General features: G+C 37.3%; 2 protein-coding genes and 2 non-coding genes across 5 annotated transcripts; all 4 read right to left on the bottom strand.

Moving 5' to 3' along the window:
• Positions 1–6107: 6107 nt before the first annotated feature.
• Positions 6108–6180, bottom strand: TRNAV-UAC (transfer RNA valine (anticodon UAC)). Its single transcript has one exon. It is a non-coding gene; the product is annotated as a tRNA-Val (tRNA).
• Positions 6181–9443: 3263 nt separating this feature from the next.
• On the bottom strand, positions 9444–12861 carry abs (ATP-dependent RNA helicase abstrakt). The gene is made up of 10 exons (XM_014356534.2): positions 12542–12861; positions 12211–12472; positions 11787–12132; positions 11565–11698; positions 11328–11484; positions 11091–11253; positions 10712–11012; positions 10484–10633; positions 10221–10403; positions 9444–10135 (listed from the first exon to the last, which is right to left on the bottom strand). Exons 1-10 carry the CDS (start codon positions 12578–12580, stop codon positions 9999–10001), a joined length of 1872 nt encoding a protein of 623 aa, XP_014212020.2. The 5' UTR covers positions 12581–12861; the 3' UTR covers positions 9444–9998.
• A 322-nt stretch (positions 12862–13183) lies between these two features.
• Positions 13184–13255, bottom strand: TRNAE-CUC (transfer RNA glutamic acid (anticodon CUC)). The gene has a single exon. It is a non-coding gene; the product is annotated as a tRNA-Glu (tRNA).
• An 886-nt stretch (positions 13256–14141) lies between these two features.
• LOC106641957 (uncharacterized) lies at positions 14142–18568 on the bottom strand. 2 transcript variants are annotated; one of them, XM_089591541.1, is made up of 4 exons: positions 18233–18568; positions 14905–18156; positions 14627–14832; positions 14142–14552 (listed from the first exon to the last, which is right to left on the bottom strand). In XM_089591541.1, the coding sequence occupies exons 2-4, from the start codon at positions 18003–18005 to the stop codon at positions 14188–14190; spliced, it is 3672 nt and encodes a 1223-aa protein (XP_089447667.1). In that variant the 5' UTR covers positions 18006–18156; positions 18233–18568; the 3' UTR covers positions 14142–14187. The 2 variants fall into 2 exon arrangements, with proteins under 2 accessions (XP_089447667.1, XP_089447666.1); XM_089591540.1 differs by having other exon boundaries at positions 18243–18568.
• Between the last annotated feature and the right edge of the window lie 73 nt (positions 18569–18641).

The raw sequence follows: 18641 nt of genomic DNA, 5'->3' as shown, positions 1-18641 counted from the left end.
CCCCGTGGGGTGTCGTTATACACGTGTTTGTCGTAATGTTAAATGTACACACTGAAAATGAAATTGACAAGGAAGACAGCGGGTGCACATAAGTTTCCTCGGACCATTTTTCGTTATTTGTTTACGTTTGATTAGAGAGAAACGGAAAGATATACTCGTTAGCCTTGAGAAGATTGCTTTTGCAAGTCGAGGGGAGGTATATAGATGTGGTAACTTTTTACACACGAGAGAGATCACCCCGGACGGGGGGAAATAATTTATTCCGTATCCCGTTTATGCGTGCACGTATGCACACATACCCTTGATTATCATGTCTATTTTAAGATACAGCTTCGCGAGATCTCGTATCAAGTGGAATTTCGCGTTTATCCTTTTATTCGAGTTTATTTTAAACGAGAAGGATATCGCACGGAGTTCTGCCATTTCGTAAAATTAGTAAAAACGTCATTTGAAGACTAGTTGTTTTTTTTTACAGTGCTTGCATACATGCAAATTTAATTTTCAAACACAACAAAACCATGAAACTGGTTTGATGAAACAAGCCCCAGTACAGAGAGAGATAGAGCGGAGGGATTTTTAACAAACATTTATAATAATTCCAAAATAATTACTCTGTACACTCGAGGTCAATATGCGTGCGTATTATGCGATAACGATATCGATACCACAATTATAGGTGTATGCATGTGCACTGCGAGCACGAGAAATTTTCACGTATAGGGTATATCCACGAAGGCTTACACAGCGCGCACATGAGCCGGCAACAGTGAAATCGTTAATTAATTACGCTATTCAGCCTTTACCGTTTGCAATTATAGATGCGATTTTAATTTTCAGCCTCGTCAGACAATGTGTCCCGTTTCTTTCGAGTTGAAACTCACCGTCAAGATCCCCGACATCGAGAGAAAAAAAAATGAATTACTAATAAGAAGTTTGACAGGTAGATCTGAAAAAAAAAAAACCCGCATACATTAGAATACAATTAACTCGCCGGAGCCGAAGTTCAAGTTTCTTTTTTACACACCATGAGTCACAAGGTCAAAGACCCCCGACGAGTGAAAAAAAAAAAAAAAACCTCATCGTCTCTATTTTTCGTTCCTTACTTATATTTATACTGCACGTATACACATTACCCGTATGAAACGTTGTACCTCCAAACGAACTACTTTGCGAGTCGAAGACACGAGGAAGAAAGAAAAAAAAAAAAAAAAAAAAAAAAAAAGCTGTTACCCGCATTCGCTTTACACAACTATCTGCTCTCACCTCTCGGGCACCGAGCGAATTTACATCACCGATTGTAAAATCGCGAGAGATCGCTCGGCAAAGCATGAAATAATCGCCCGAGAGTGGGTATACTCTTTTTTGTTTTGTTTTTTCATCCTCTCCTTATTATTGCATCGTTACATGTATACGAAGCAACGAACTCTGCTCACCGCCGCCGCAGGAGAGTGGGGACCGAGCACGAAATCTTAACGACAAATCGGCAGTTATATACATACGAGCCAAGCGTTTCATCAGGCCTCAGCGCACCCACTCCTCCTCCTCCTTTCCCCGGCGTCGACGTCGTCGAAATAATCCTCCGCTCACGTTCTCCAAACCGCGCTCTGCTACCGATCTCGGCTACCGGCTCTTTACCGATCTCTCTCCCTCCCAACTCCACCAGCACGTACATGTTATTATGAAGTACTGTGCATTTGAGAAATAAAAAAAAAAAAAAAAAAAAAGAGTATCCCGGCAATGGGTGGACAGGAGGCTCGAAGACGACGCTGTTGCCGAAGCCAATAGGTTCGGCATGATTCACCGATCTGTATCCGGCAAACGATGGCTGTACAGTATAATACGCCATACTGCCGTGGTGGCACCATACACGTATATACATACAGCAGCCCGTGACGCCAACGGCCCCCAGGTATATAGATCCTGCCTACCTTACGCTCTCCCTCTCTCTCGTTCTTTCCTTCGACGAGGACGACGGCGACTTATCTCTTTCTTTCTCTCTGCAAGATATTCTCCTTCCGATACGGCAGTAAACGTGTGTATACGTACATTTACGTGCACTGCGTACACACGATGCAAAAACAAAAAACAAAAAGAGTCTGCAGATGTCTTTGGGTTTTCGTACAGATGGGCCACTCAAAAAACATCGGTTCCATCTCCCTTGAGAGAGCATCAGTCGATCCAAAGGACCCGCACGCAAGATTCCCCGATCTCGGTACATATTGTAGTAGCACTATGCGCTTTTATTCATCGCCGTCATCATCGCCGCCTCGATTCACCTACTCGTCCGCCTACTCGTGCATTCCATCCTTTCTCTTTCTCTGTTTTCTTCTGTTTTCCCCCCTCGATTCTCATCCGATTCGATTCCTCTTTTACCACATACTCCTTTCATGTACATGTGTTCATTATACGTGTGTACTATCGCGACGCAGCGGCAACGAGGATACATTTGGAACAGGACATTGATGTACACCTGTATACATGTATATAATGCGTAACATTTAAAGGGATTTAAAGGGAATGAACTTGTATACTTATTTACACACATTCCCATCAGGGACGGAGATGATTTTTTTTATGATGATACACAACGGGCTCTTTTCAATACGTCACTGTGTGTGCATTTTTAAACGACACCAAAAAGGGGAGAGAGAGTGAGCGCCCACAAACAGAGATACCAATACACCACACAATAACACACGTGGGGGGCGCATACAGAAACGTTTTTACAAAGGACTTGTACTGCAGAGAAGGAGAGACAGAGAGAGGGTCGCTGCAGGATCAGGAGTCTCGCGAAAGGACACGGCAACAGTTTATACATGTATACGTTAAACGTAGACACACACTGCACAGGTATACATATAATGACAGAAAGAGAGAAAGAGTGAGAGGGCAACGTGCCGTGCAACACCACCCGCGCAAGGTTACAGCAGAGAGTGTGCGGCGTGAATGTATATACACATACATACATATATATTCATATACGTGTGTAAAGTACAATATATGTATATACACAGAGGGGGAGAGAAACAGGGAGCACCTAACCTCTCCCGTGTGGTGTCCTTTTATATATATTTTGTGGTGGGTATATACAATGTACATTATAATATGTGCTGTAGATATACACCGCTCTCTTTTTAAACGTATTATTATCCTTCTTTCACTACATATTGTATAATTATGCACTGAGAAAAAAAAAATAATATAAATATGTTCACAGGACGTCCCTGTGGGCCTATATATAATTACCTGCCAAACTGTTCACTTGTTTACTATTTCCCTCTTTCTCTAAGCGCTCCGATCCTTATTACTTATATATTTCGGAGTCGCAGTAGCAGACGGCGTCTGCGGAAAAGGAGCATCAGTGATGCAGGCATCAGCGGCCGGACCAATAACACTGTGCATCACGCCACACGGTAAAACAAACGCGACCAACGAGAACCATTTAAATAAATATATCGTATTCCGCGGATTAAATAATATTCGCGAGAGTGGACACACGCTATTACCGTAAGAAACGAAACGTTGAAAAATATCACCCGACGCGCGCTCCCCAAGCTACGGCTCAGGAGACACTGACTTTACCGCAAACTGTTGGCGAACAACTGCACGCGTTCTCTCTCCGCATATATATATAACACGTTTGTTGTATATATACACATATCCCGTAACATATAGGTATACCCACGTATATACATATGATGTACCTATAGGTATATAGGTGGGTATAGACTCGGGGTAGTGTACATGCCGCGAATAAGAGAGAGAGCGCGCGCGCGCGGCGCTGCTTGGAGCGGCGGCGAACAGGTCGCGATCAGCGCGCGCCGCCGCGAATGAGGACAACGACTTGCCGCCCCCCTCCACCCCACCCCTCCCACCACCTTTTCCATCACATCCTTGGCTCTCCTACTTCTGTGTATATATGTATACACGTATACGTCAAACGCTGCTCCTGTGATGCCTTTAACTCCTTTTCCCTTCGAACCCCTCATACCTATATGTATATATATATATATTATTGTATGCGTGTCTACCATATAATTATTATATGCCATGCTGCATGTGATGCATAATAATATATTATGTACTACAAGCTTACTTTACACATGCACTGCAACAATACCAGTATTCATTTCAGTACAGAGTAGACAATACATAGAGGAATCCTGTATTTTGGGCCCAATATGATGATGTGCACTATCATGAGGGGGGAGAAGGTGGCGGTGGTACTTTACTTTTGTACAATGGAATTGAGAAACTGGACCCTATAATATTTACATAAATGTGATGTATTGTATATCGAGTAAATTTTTTTTTAGGGAGAGCGAAGCGATGATGATGGGATATATATATATATACATACATACACCAGCGAGGATGCAGATGTTGCAATTGCTCCTCCTCCACCCTGCTCTCATGCAGTCGCGTCTCTACTGTTGTTGCTCGTTTTTGGAGCTCCAAACGAAAGAGAGATGAACCCCCCTTTACAAATATACGTATGAATACAGGTACGCGCGGATGGACCAAAGTTATATAGTGCACGGACTGGATGTACGTATAAGCAGATATATGAGAGAGGGAGAGAAAGAAATAAGAGGAAGGAAGGAGCATCAGCAGGTAAACGACCCCGCGCGCGTGTGCCTCTATGCATCATCATATCCTTCTCTCTTTCGTCTCATCCTTGCACGTATTGTAATGGACTTTTTACAATGTGCGCCCTCGTGCAAGAGTACACTTATACGTAGTTACAGCATGTGTGTGTGCAATAATAATTCACACAGGGGAGGTGTTTCTCGATGCGTATAAGTACGTGGTGTCGTTTTGGAGTAAGAAATAATAATGGACCTACAGGCGGTGGATGAGGCCCGGTTTTTTCGGGGGTTCGGACGGAGAAGGGGTATAAGTTGCCGAACGAGAAATCGGCTTTGGTGGAGTATCTCGTGTACGTGTACTTCGATGGACTTTAAGGCGATCCGATCGAGAATTCGGTGCGTGTTTTTCAGATGACGCGATAGAGTCCAAGAGAGGGGGCGTTTGGGGAGGAGATGTTGATGGAGGAGCGGGTAAGTTTTTCAACCGATTTTTCGAATTTCAAACCATACATTGGACCTTATTTCGGCGCGACCATTTCGAACGATCTAGTACGACTATCTAATATCTTTCGAACCGATTTTCCATGGAGACGCTTTTGATCCGTTACATGAATATATTATTACTTTCGTGAACAGATTGGAAGAACGAGTCTTTTACATTTGAAATTCATAAATGAGAGTATTCCATTCGGTTGACGATTAAATTAACGATATGTAATTTCGTTTCATTAATTTACCTGTAAATAAATTTCGATACGATTGTTAATCAATATCAACCAAGGAGGCATAATTTTATGAATAAACGGTAACGGTACAACTTTTTATCACCAAAGCTCAGTTGGAAAAATCGATTTTACGCACTATTTTACATAAATGTCGCGTAAAATTGAAAAAAGTAAATCATACAATTAAAACTGTAATCATGAGTAGTTATGTTATACCTGAGAAGCATTACTCTATACTACATCTACTTCTCCTCCGCCGCTCATTGCAACACAAAACAACCTTCCTTTCGATAAATGTACTTGATTCCAAATTAGAATTACACCGCGACATGTAAGTGAGATTCTTTTTAAAAAAAAACTAAATCTTCAACGTTATACGTTTATTGAAACTCGAAAAATGTAACTGTTAAAAGTAATTATTACAGTTTTAACGAAGAATCTTAAGCTCATTTGTGCAGTATTAAATTGCGAGCTGTATTGCGGGGTTAAGAAAGGGAAAAAAGTACATAATCTGATTACGTTTCCGCTCAAGTCCATACTCGGAATAAAAGAGACTCACAACAATTGTTCATCCCTCTTGTGTATATATATATATATATATATATATATATATATATATATACGTAATAAAGCAAAGTACCTGTAGTATCTTCATGCATAGTGGGTAAAAGCGAAAGATATACGGAAATTTTTGTATTTTGTATGAAATAAAAAACTTTTTTTCTAATATTTCCATCAGCAACACCTAAAAATACAACGAAGTTAAAAAACAAGTGTGAAAACAAAAAAAAAATGGTTTCGGCCGGGATCGAACCGGCGGCCTTCTGCGTGTAAAGCAGACGTGATAACCACTACACTACGAAACCAGGTGGCCCACATTGGCTAAGATAACCGTATTGTACTCTCGAAAAATCGTTCGGGCACGTAAGGTACATATAATTGCGCTTTTACTCTCGATAACGCAATAAAATTTCGTAAACGAAGAATCGATAAATCACCGCGTACAGCTCACGAGTGCGTGTATACGTATAGCGTCATCGAGTCAACATCCTCCCATTTACTGCCTACTTTTTATGTAAATATGCAAGACGCCGTTACATTTTTCTTCTTACATGCCAAGAGAGACGTTTCTTCATAAATAATAATGATGCACGAGAAAAAAAAAAAAAAGAAAAAAAAAACGAAATTTCAACATACCGTTACATATTTCACGTACACATCATCAATAGCAGCTACCGATACATATTACGCTTCGAACGCAGCTTCCGATTGACTCACCGGTTTGAGTTATCAGTGCTAGAGCACATTTTTATGATCGCCTCGTATCATTCGGACGTAAATATTGACAAATTTTACAACAGCCCCCTTAAAAAGGAACGAATCGAGCGACTGTAATACCAAAGGCAATAAAAACCAAAAGCGCGTATGAAATGCTGTATGAATGTAACACACACGCGTCCGATAATTGGAGCCAATTGAATCGCGCAATATTCTACATCTGTACAAGGAAAAAAAAAAAAAAAAAAAAAAAAAAAAAAAAAAAAAGATTAAGTGAGATCGATTACTCATTATGATATTTACTCTTTCGCTCTTCTACACAGGTATAATAAACAACTACTCTCTACGTTGCATCACGCTTGCGTATACACACATTATAGGTACGTGTTACATGCCCACGCCTATATGATGTAATATATAGACGTAGAGTTATTATATCGCAGTACTACAAGTATATTGTAGGTCTCTCGAAAGTTTTAAGCGCTCGATTTTACAACCTGGAAAAACTTGGGTCTCCAGCAGCGCGCGGGGGGAAATAACAAAAACTTTTCTAATCCGATCGTTTACCCTCTTGTACTACTGCTACCCATCAGGTGTATACGTACGTATATGTAATAGGTATATATATATATATATATATATGTATTATACACCTTTATACCTGTACAGGCAGGTGTAAGTACGTAAAAGGAGACCAAGAGAAAATTGAAAAAAGCATGGCAATCAAAGTTTTTCCCGGCTGCCCCCATGCGTGTACTCGCCTACACGTGTCTGTTGTAAATACACGACGCTAGTGCATGTAAGTAGATCTGTGCTGGTACATTGTAAGTGACCTGTACGGGTATACAACTATACTTTTTTCATTGCGCTCGAACGAGTAGATAGACTCGTTCAACTTGTATACATCCATACGCTATACATCTACTTACTTACCTACTATGCGTACGTTTTGATAAAAAATACTTATATTGTATAATATGCAAGGCTCGCAATATTGCGGAGGAGGAAGGTATAATAGTACACTTTCGTACACCGGATGGAGGCTAAAGGTCCTTTGCTCACGTGCCATCGCAATCGGTAAAAGAAATATACCTACAGGATACATACACGTATACAATATGCGCTTATTATTATCGTAGGTGTACACGATTACGACGTTATTGCATCTTTGCACACGTATACCACACGATCTATATGTATATAAGGTATAAGACTTTATACTTATTGCCGGCTAATAGGTTTACCAGATACATAATATATATATATATATATGTATGTATTGAGCTCTTGCGTTCATTCTTACGAGGGTATACACATATTATAGCACCAAAATCGTGAGGCTCGGGAAAAATCGGTTTCGCGTGCGCGCTCGCGACCATGTGTATACATTGGAATCGAGGATACCGTGTTAATTGCACGTGTTTTTGAGATTTCGGCCTCCTTTCGCTTTATTACGCTGCGACGGTAGTAGCATACGTACATATTGTATATATATAGGTATTATGTATATTTATACGTGATCTACGAGTAACTTACAATCTGTCTCTCTGTTGTGGGGCTGGTTTGTGCGGATCTCATCGATATTAATCAAAGTTACGTTTTTTTTTCCCAAGGGTTTTTATGATGTACGTTATTGGTTGTGTTTTTGAGGAGAAATCAATCAACCGATTTTTCGACCAACGTACACACCTATTTGCCGTGTATGGACTTGAAAACTAATGGGTCGTCCAACCCCCGCAAAAACCTACGTCTATCAATCATTTGTGATTTAAAAAGAAAAAAATAATAATGATAAAAGAAACCGTCCGGATCCATGCAACTGCTGCATTATACTTTAAAAGACATACAACAACCTGAACCCGACGACCAAACAGATTCTCGTTAAAAAAAGGGGGCGGGAAACAAAAAATATCTCTCCACGCGACAACTCTCGATAACAGCCACTATACACACCCACGACGACGTAACGCCTTCGTCCAACTTTTCTTTTGAAAAAATCTTTCTCTCTTGAAAGTTGAGGGCCTCTCGGGCAAATTGACGCCAAGAGCTTCGCACGCCTCGCAGCTACTCCTTCGTTGTTTTTTTTTTTTTTTTTTTTTTCCTTCGTCCATCACTGCTGCATACAATGTACTTACAGGAACCTTCGCAGACAGACGTATACGGACAAATAACAAGCCATCGGGGCAGATTTCGCGGGTCAGCGAAAGCGCCCCTTTTTCCTCTCTTATTTTTTCCCCCTCCCTTACCTTTACGACGCATCGCAGCGCTTTGTGCGGACTCTGCAACTGCACCTCGAATCTTTTCTCCTTTCTCTCGACACTTCCTCTTGTTTAGTTTTTTCTTTTCTTTTTCATTCATTCTGGAAAGAGGAACAAAAAAAATGACTTTTTTACATCTCAAGGACAAAAGGAGCCATCAACCCCTCACGTGCCCGTCCATATTCTCACTTACACCTTGTGCGCGTACATTATACATTCACGAGAATCTCAGATGAAAGTCGAACAACAGTCTCGATGCAGAAGAGGAAAAAAAAAAAAAACAAAGAGATGCGACAATGCAGCGGCGCGTCCGTGAATTAGTCACCTTTTACCGCTCCTGATGCTGTTACACCTATACGGCTCTGATGTGGCCTTTTTCCTTTTCCGCGCTTCCTGGACCATTCGAGCGAGCGCCCCGACTTTTTGGCGTCGAGATGCGAGCAAACGGAGTATTAAATTAATTGGCGCGCTTCGCTTTGACGAAATTGGAGTGCCTTGCGGGAAGAGTCATGGTATACTGTTAAGAGTACACGGGGCAGGATGAGTCATTTTTTTTTTTTTTTTTTTTTATTTTTATTAGGACCGGGGAGCCTTTGATCTAAAGATGCGTTTGTTTGCGAAAGAATGACGTGAAAGATTTTTTTATTTACAATTTATGTACAATTTTTTTTTTTTTTCATTTGCTCAAAGAAAAATACCATGCATATTGTTTATATCTTACATTGCAAAGTGCTCACTCGAGCTGCGTTCTTGAAAATCTTGGGAGCATTAAAAAGGACTTGTTTATCGTTAAAACGTCAAATTACATGAAAAATGTGTCATTGATAATTTACGGGTTCTTTAATTAACGTCAGTGTGTTTTGTTATTTTGAACAAATACTTTCAAGCAATAAAAATCGAATTTATAAAAAAGATCGAGTCTTGGTCTACCAAATCTACATGTGATTGGTTGCATTGAACCAACTCTTTTTTTGGCAAATCATATTATGTACAATTTCTAGAGTATTAACGAAAAAATCCAAGGGTAGAAATTAGTGTTTTTGTAGTCTAAAGCGAATAAACAAATGTAAATTCTTGTTGAAATATGCATCAACAAGTTTTTTTAAGAATAATCATAAGTTTATAAATTCTCTGATGAAAAAAAGACCTTAATAATCTGCAGCGTTACTCGCCAAATAATCGCGACGACCGATGTTCGACGCCTGTTTGTTCTGAATAGCCTCTAGCTTTGGACACTCTGTGATTCTGTGGCCAAGACCACCGCAGTAACTGCATCCTTGTTCGTCTGAAAAAAAACATTGTACGTTCATAAAGTACGCCGTCGGTGTGTTGTAAAATTTTTGAAAAACATATGAAGGATAAATTATTACCTCCAACATTGAGGTACTTTTCGTTTTCTGAGCACAATTCCTGTAGGAACGGAGGTATTTTCTGTTTTGCTTCTCTGAGCAAGTGTTTCAAGTCCAGAAGAACGGATTCGTCATTGGCCTTATTTATGAACGTCGTCGCTATACCCGTACGCCCAGAACGACCAGTTCTACCAATTCTGTGGACTGCAGAATCAAACATAACGTTTATTTTATTTCAAATATCGACACTATGGGTAAAAAAAGTACTTGTCAATGTAAGTTACCGTAATTTTCCACGTCATCTGGCATGTCGTAATTTATAACGTGTTGGATGTTAATAAAATCCAAACCCTTGGAAGCTACATCTGTGGCTACCAAAACGTCTTTTTTCCCAGCTCTAAATGCATCCACAGATCGCGATCTTTCTTCCTGATCTGGAGTAAAACAGTAATTTGTATTTGCATAAGGCTATTGTGTTTGTACTTAAATGCCCAAACAAACAAAAATCATACCCTTTCCACCATGAATGGCCACTGCCTCGACACCCTTTAATAATAGATATTCATGAATAGCATCAACGTCTTGCTTTTTCTCGGCAAATATAAGAACTGGAGGAGATGTTTTCTTCAAACACTCCAAAAGATACACAATCTTGGCTTCTTGTTTTACATACTCGACTTCTTGGATAACATTCATGGAAGCAGCTCCAGCTCGTCCAACGTTAATCGTCACAGGTTTCACAAGTGCAGAACGAGCAAAATTCTGAATTTTCTTCGGCATAGTAGCAGAGAATAAAAGTGTTTGCCTCTGACCCTATGGATGAAAGGAAATTTTTTGGTTTCGCTTCGAGTAAGTTTAAAAAAAATGGAAGTTTTTCGAATTTCTGCTCACTTTAAAGTATGAAAATATTGTACGAACATCCTCTTCAAAACCCATATCAATCATCCGATCGGCTTCATCCATACACAGATATCTGCAAACACTAAGTTTCACCATTTTTTTATCCAACATATCCATGAGTCGACCAGGAGTTGCAACCATTATATGAACTCCCCTGTAAAAATAAATTTTGCCATGAGTATGAATTATCATAAAAAATTAATAAAAGAAAGAAAAAGTTATCATTACCTGTTAATTATATCTAAACACTCTGATACTGGTACTCCACCAATAGCAAGACAACTTCGAATTTCAGGGCAGCGAGCTTGCCTCAGAGTATTTGTGTAGTGTTGTATAATTTCGTATGTTTGCTTTGCCAACTCTCTGGATGGACATATAATTAATCCTGAAATAACAGTAAAGTATATTAAGTTTTGGAAGTACAAACTTATGTCAGTTGCTGAGATAAACTGCTCTCCTGATTACCATAAGGTCCTTCATTCCTGCCAAAAGGTAAGGCAACTTCTTGTTCCAAACAAAACATTATGATAGGCAGTACAAAAACTAACGTCTTACCACTACCAGTGAATGCAATTCCTATAATATCTCTTCCAGCTAATCTATAAAAAAGAAATAAGTGTAACAGTAATTAGTAATCTCACACATTGTAACTAACATAACTAAAAACCGGCACAATAAGTAACTTACACTGCCGGTATGCCTTGTATTTGTATGGGTGTTGGCTTTTTGATTCCCTTCTCGTCTAAACCAGACAGAATGCACTTGTGAAACTTCATTTCCTTGAAACTACGTAGTGGAGGAGGAACATCATCTCCTTCGACTGTGATGCCAAATCTTCTTCTTACCCTATCATGCCTTGCTTCACTTAGAGCAAGTACGACTCTTGGAGGCTTCCAACTGGTTTTAATAGGATCTGTGTACTCAATACCTTTGGCTAACTCTGCCACACCCATCAAAGCTTTGTTCTCAGCAACACTTTCCAATATTTTTTCTTCTTCCTTTAATTGTTTTTCCATAGCACTTTCTTTTTTAGCTATTGACAAAAATACATGAGTTAACACATTATTTTTAAGACTATTATTTATATAAAAACTTAATTTTCAAATCATACCTTCAGCTAATTTTTTCAACTCATTATGTTGATCCAAAAGAGAAATATTAGACTTTCTGCCCCATATCTGTCCATCAACATCATCGCCATCATCTTTTTCATTTTCACTGCTACTTTTTCCAGTCCAACCATCTTCTTTGAGCTGCCCTAAACGTCCTAATTTCATTAATTGTTGCTTTTTTCTTTCTTTCACAGGAACATAAGGCACGTAATCATCATCCGACTCAGAATCATTACTTCCATTCGCTTCTCTTCTGTATCTCTGCAATAATTTTAATTAATATTGCACCGTTTGAATGAAAAATATTCTAAATTGTCACAAAATAATTACCTTAACTGGTATAAGAGATTTCTCTTTGTTGTTACTCATTGTACTTGGTGTATCAGAAAACCATTCAATGATAGTCTGAACTTACGAGTTATGAAAAATCACTGCACATGAAACATTTGATTGTAATGGTACACAAAGAAAAACTAACCCCCACTTCACTTGTTGTTTACACTTGAACATTTCACATAAAATAATAATACTGAGTAATATCTTAATTAATTTCGTACTAATATTAACATTCGTGCCGCTAAATTTATGTATTATGTTCGTGTCAGTGTTGTGTCACGAGGTTTGGAATGGTGTATGCGCGGTGGAACTGGTGGAAGTCCATCGGATACGAAAACCCCCCTATACTTATAGCTGCCATATACTAAGAGTTTTAGGGGTATAGGGGTACTTTTTAACTCGAAATCAGCAACGCGAGATGGCGCTGATTTTGCCCCATTTGCAACAAAGAAATGAACATCCTACTATTACTATATGCTGACAACAAAATAGACACTCTAGTGCACCGACAACAATGTGGACATTCTACTTGACCGACGACCAACAACTTAACATCAGTTGAGATTCTGCTCTATCGGTATGTTATTGGCTGTCAGCAAGAAATAACTCTTGTTGCGTAAGCAAAATTTACAAAAATTCCGGTACCGGGAATCGAACCCGAGCCTCCTGGGTGAGAGCCAGGTATCCTAGCCACTAGACCATACCGGAGTACGATTGCGTAAGTTCACAAAAAACTACTTGACGAAAAAATGTTTTTAAATCGTATGTAAATTCAAATAGGTTAAAATAATTTTATGCCAACATTTCCATAAAGTAAATTCATTCATTAGAATATTTTCATTGCAAAATTCATTATAAAATTAACGAAGAAGCATAGTCACTTAAATAAAATCTTTTTCTTACTAATTTAAGATATTTTGTGTTAAGAAAAAAATTAGAATGCTTAAAAGTGAAAATTTTTAAAACATTACAAGCACGTATTGGGCAATAAAAAAAATTGATTTTGAGATAAATCAATACCATTATTAGTTATGAAATAGACAGTGTATATTAAAAAAATATTTTATTGGTCAAAAATGTTTATCAAAACAAAATCTAGATTCTTACATTATTGACATGTGTACTCTGATAAAATTGTCAAGTCTTTATTGTACATTGTTTAACTATCCTTACTTAATACGCGTACTTAATTATTTTAATAAGAACAACTAAATTAAAAAATACTCTCACGAACGAAATAAACGAATCTTGAGCTTTTGAAGCTAAAATACATTTTTCAGAGATTTCAAAAATGTTACGTTTAATATGTTCGTACATTAAAAGTTTTATGTCTTGTATGTTATAAAGTTAATTTTCAAAAAATATACTTGTTTTATTTTGAATTTCTACAACTTTAACATTACGATGTTTCGACATTAAGTTCTTAACATAACATACGTAGTGTGTATGTACATTTGTAAAGTTATAAGTGTACTTACATGTAAAAAATTCTGATATGGATAAATGTTAGTTGAATTAAAGTTTTTTGAAAATTACATTCAACATTGAAATCAAAACAGATTAATTATTAAAAATGAATTTTTTAAACTGCTTGGCACATTGCAAGAATCATTTTTGTTCAGAGTTAAAAGTTTAAAAATTTAAGATGTTAATACTGCAGCACTTTCAGCACAGTAGGCTTTAAACATTCGTAACTGTAATTTGCTGACTGATTTTGTAATATTTTGTGATAAATCAATTGGTTCTTGGATACACATTGGTGAGTCCAGCCGAAAAAATTCGATTTTCTCTTCTTTAACTTGTTTTTTGTAAAAGCTCATTTCGTCTGGTAACTCATCGATTTCAGAAAAATTACTCTTCTTCATTACTTTTCCAAGGAAAGGACAAGCCACGTCTGATATGTAATTAAATTCCGAATAGTATGTGAAGAATCCGCGAAGAAGTTCTACGGTTGATAAGTTTGTGTCTTTAACAGAAATTTGTTCACAAACTCCAGTTTCCCAACCTGAATGAAAATTCAATATTAAAATCTTGTAATTTCTTTAAAACTTTAGAAATGGCTGCTTTAACAAGTCTTACCTGCTACAAGATGTGATTTACTTTTTTGTTGAATCAATTGCTGTACACTAGGTAAAATTTCTTGAACTTGTAAATAAAAAATGGCAAACCAAGAAAGAGCAAAATTGTTGATTCCCTTGCGCCCTGAGAATAATTTACACAGAGCAGACCATTTTTTTAAATAGAGAATCATTTTGCGACACGACAAACAGGCTTGAACGTAATAACTGAAAGAAACGATACATTTCATTAATTTAAATCGTACTTTGAGTATGTACAATTTATGATAGTAAAATTACCCAAGTATTTTGGACTTTTCCACACTCAACCCATTAATAAATGAAATATCACAATTAAGATTAGTAGATCTGTGATTCAATTTAATAATTGGTACTCGGGTGTTGTGGATAATACTGGTAATTTTCCAAGTGTCTTCATGTCTAAAAAAGCACTCCTGAACTGTTGACAATTCATTTTCATTGTCTTCTTTGGATTTGAGTGTTTCATATTCATTCTTGCAATCTACGTAAACATCTAAATCACTGTTTTGAAAACTCAGGTGAGAAATTCGTGAACCAAATAAGTAAGCTTTGGCTTGAGGATATCTTGACTGTACAACTTTTTCTACATTTTGCAAAATTTGCTCTTCAACGTGTTTCCCATCAAAAGCTGCTTTCTCTGATTCTTCTATAAATTGTTCTAAAGTTTCTTCAGTCTTGGTCAAAAGTTGTCTCACTTCGCTACTCATTTCAGGAACTGTAAAATCACGAGTTTTCAAACAATATTCGTGCGCGCGTTTGGTGTAGTGTGTTTTGTGGTAGTCTGATTTTGCATACCAATAACTTGAGCATGAAATACACCAGTCAAACTGTAACGATTGATTTTTTATCAATCTTTTTTCAACTTCTGTCAAATGTTTGATATCTTCCAAGTGTCTAGCATAATCATATTCGTAATCATATGTTTTACCACATAAGTAACAATCAAATTTGGCAATGTAATACCAAAGATTTTCAAACATGTTGTAAAATAATTTGATTATCTCATCTGCAGATTTTTTAAAAAATTGGTACTTGTTGACGTGAACATCCGAGACAATGTGATTTTTAAGATTTGTTTCGCAATTTTCTATTTTAATATCACAGGCGTAACACTTGACCCATTTATCTGAATATTCATACATATATTCTCTTGCAAGTTCTAAATCACTAAGCTGTTCACGATAATTTTCAAAATACCGATCATTATCTTCTATATCTTGCACATTTTTTTCATGTTCTTCTGTGCGCAAATGTTCATACAAAAGTTGTAGATCACTAGAAACTTCTAAGCCACACGGAATGCAGCACCTCTCTGTTTTATAGGGAAAAGTTAAGCTTATACTTAATTCTAGATTTTTCATTTTTTCATCATTTACTGTGAAAATGTTTTCACCCCCTCTTTCAATACAAATTTGGACATATCTCGGACTGAAGTTCATAAAATCTTTATTTTTCAGTCGTATAGCGGAACTTGTTTTACTTTGGTTTTTTTGATTATGATTATTAACAGGAACTCTAGGTCTTTGTTGATGATTATGTACATGATTTACATTATTCTGCGCGTAATTGTAGGGATGAGAAGGCATAAAATGGGCATTCTTATAATTTGTATCATAACACTGTGGCATCATTGGATAATGAGGTACATTTATATTACCCATTAGCGGCGTGTTTGGCATTCTACACATATTTGTGTTGTTAAGATGTGCCAAGTCATTTGTGAAAAAATTACTTTTAAATCCGTTTTGATGCTGAACATAAATATGATCAAGAAATGCCTTGTCATCAAAAAAATTTGTCCCATGAGTTGGGCAGTAAAAAATAATTTTTTTGAACGATTGGATGCTTGCATTTGCATAATACTCTTGTTTTTTGTAAGCGTGATAATCAGATGTCAAGTGATGAATCATCGAGATGTCATTTGGAATATTTATCCTACAAAGGGAACAGGTGTATGCTTGTTTATTTTTCATCACCACTCTGCCATCCGGCATTATGTGCTTTAATTCAATGGGCTCATCGTTCTGATGCTGTGGGTCAAAAATATGCATCCCTGCCCCACTTAGTTCGGTGAATGCCATCTGGCATTTAAGGCATGCAATCATTTCATTATTGTCAATGCTGATAAATTTGATATGTTTATCTTTCAATAAAATAATTAAAGACTCCATTCTGAATTTATGAATAAAATCAGAGTTAAAATGTATAAATAACAAATTTTCGTTCATAAACTTAATGTTACAAATAAAACACACGTAATATGAACCAAGAAAATTGACTTGCGGTGCTACCGGTTGTTGAGGAACTACTGGCGCAATGCCACCGAGTACTTTGTCGTTAATTTGGTTTTTTTGTGCTATTGATTGAAAAATATTTTGCAAATAGTTCAAATATTTGCCAAATTCTTGATTATACATGTTACTAGCATTGTACGCTCTTGAAAAATTAACAAGATTAGGATGGTATAAACTAGAGTTAAGATGCTGTAAATTAATGATTGTACCATTGCTTGGACATCGTACAATGATCAATCTTTTTTGGTGCACAGCATCTCTCAAATGTTTTTCTAAATCATCCACGTTTTTGATAAGAAAATCGCATATCAAGCAAAATATCTGTTTCATATTATCTTTGACTAAAAAATGTAGAATATCAGTAACTTGACTAATTTTTTGGCTTAAATGAAACATCATATGATAATGCAGAGCCACATCAGATTTCACAACATCCTGACACTTGTAGCAAGTAAAGAGGAAATTACTGCTTTTAACTGTGTCGCTTTCTGACCTAACAGTCGTGATATTTCCTTCTACTTTGTTATTGCTCTCCTTGCAATTTAAGTTGTCCAAAAGATTGCCGCTCTGAATCGTTTTGTCATTTGATTGAAGAATAGAAATGTTTTTACTGCTTTCTTTGGTATTGTCAGGAAGACTGTTACAATGATCTCCATTGCCGTTCTCTTGTTGATCACTATTTGTATCATAATCATTCAAATAAACCAAATCTTCAGCTGAATCGGGTATGAACTTTTTTTTCTTGGTAAGGTGCTTCTTGCCAGTAAGATGTTCTACAACATGATTCCAATTCGCACGTACAGGAATGTCACAACAGCAAATAGTACACCTGAACTCTTTGCTGTTATTGGCAATGATGCCATTGTTAATAAGCTCTACGCACCTTTTCTCGTCAATTTTTAAATTTTTCAATGACACGTGACTCTCCAGCTCTCGTAGGTGCTCAAGATCACCAGTAACGTGAAAGAATGTCTCGTCTTTTCTGTCAACGTCGACTTCGCAGACAAAGCAGTAAAAACCTTTGCCACTCCGGCAGATGCGGTTTTTCACGAGGTCGGTGTACATTTTTATTCAAAGTGCTTTTGAACCCTTCAATACAGCTCCTATACTTACTTTCACTTGTCAACAAAATCCGCTCCTTGTTACAAGATATTGTTATGCATCAGAATAAATCAAGCATGTGTTCCGAGATATTGCATTGTCCAAACTGTGCATGCTGTTGGGTGAACAGGTTCACGTGTTATTAATTTATTTTTGTATGAAAATAAGATAAAAATGAGTCAACAACGTACTTATACTTACGGAGTTGCATTTACCAACAATTTAGATGCTGACGTGGTGTACGTGTTGTACAAACAAATAACAATTATAAATAAATCTACTTTGTCACTTTGACATTATGAACTTGAAGAGTTTGGCGATGTGCACACTTGATTCATCAGCTTTTTTACTTCGGTGATATATTTACTTGCTAGCTTCTTAAGTACATTGCGAAAGAAAATAAATGAAAAACAAACGAATTTTTTTTTTTTTTTTTAACTTCTTGGCAACATCGGCATCAGGAGTCGATTTCAGCCAAATCCCATTCTTTGCTGCTCGTTCAATGCTCTGGCTTCCGGTCGGGTCGTTACAACACTTACCTATAGCCGTGCCAGCAGAGGAACCGTGCACATGTTTTCTATTGGCTGGCGGCTTGTAGGC

Source organism: Copidosoma floridanum, unplaced genomic scaffold (assembly GCF_036245765.1).
Source record: "Copidosoma floridanum isolate Cflo_tuat_1 unplaced genomic scaffold, Cflo_Japanese_pri ptg000013l, whole genome shotgun sequence".
Classification (NCBI taxonomy): Eukaryota; Metazoa; Arthropoda; class Insecta; order Hymenoptera; family Encyrtidae; genus Copidosoma; species Copidosoma floridanum.
The sequence above is the reverse complement of the archived record's forward strand: the minus strand, read 5'-3'. Positions and strand labels throughout refer to the sequence as shown.

Coding starts and splice junctions, on each gene's coding strand:
- abs (XM_014356534.2), bottom strand. CDS start 12,580: ATGAGTAACAACAAAGAGAAATCTCTTATACCAGTTAAG. Junction 12,473..12,541: donor AATCTCTTATACCAGTTAAG/GTAATTATTTTG, acceptor AAATTATTGCAG/AGATACAGAAGAGAAGCGAA. Junction 11,485..11,564: donor CAGGAATGAAGGACCTTATG/GTAATCAGGAGA, acceptor CTGTTATTTCAG/GATTAATTATATGTCCATCC.
- LOC106641957 (XM_089591541.1), bottom strand. CDS start 18,005: ATGTACACCGACCTCGTGAAAAACCGCATCTGCCGGAGTGGCAAAGGT. Junction 14,833..14,904: donor GAAAAGTCCAAAATACTTGG/GTAATTTTACTA, acceptor CGTTTCTTTCAG/TTATTACGTTCAAGCCTGTT. Junction 14,553..14,626: donor TAAATCACATCTTGTAGCAG/GTAAGACTTGTT, acceptor ATTTTCATTCAG/GTTGGGAAACTGGAGTTTGT.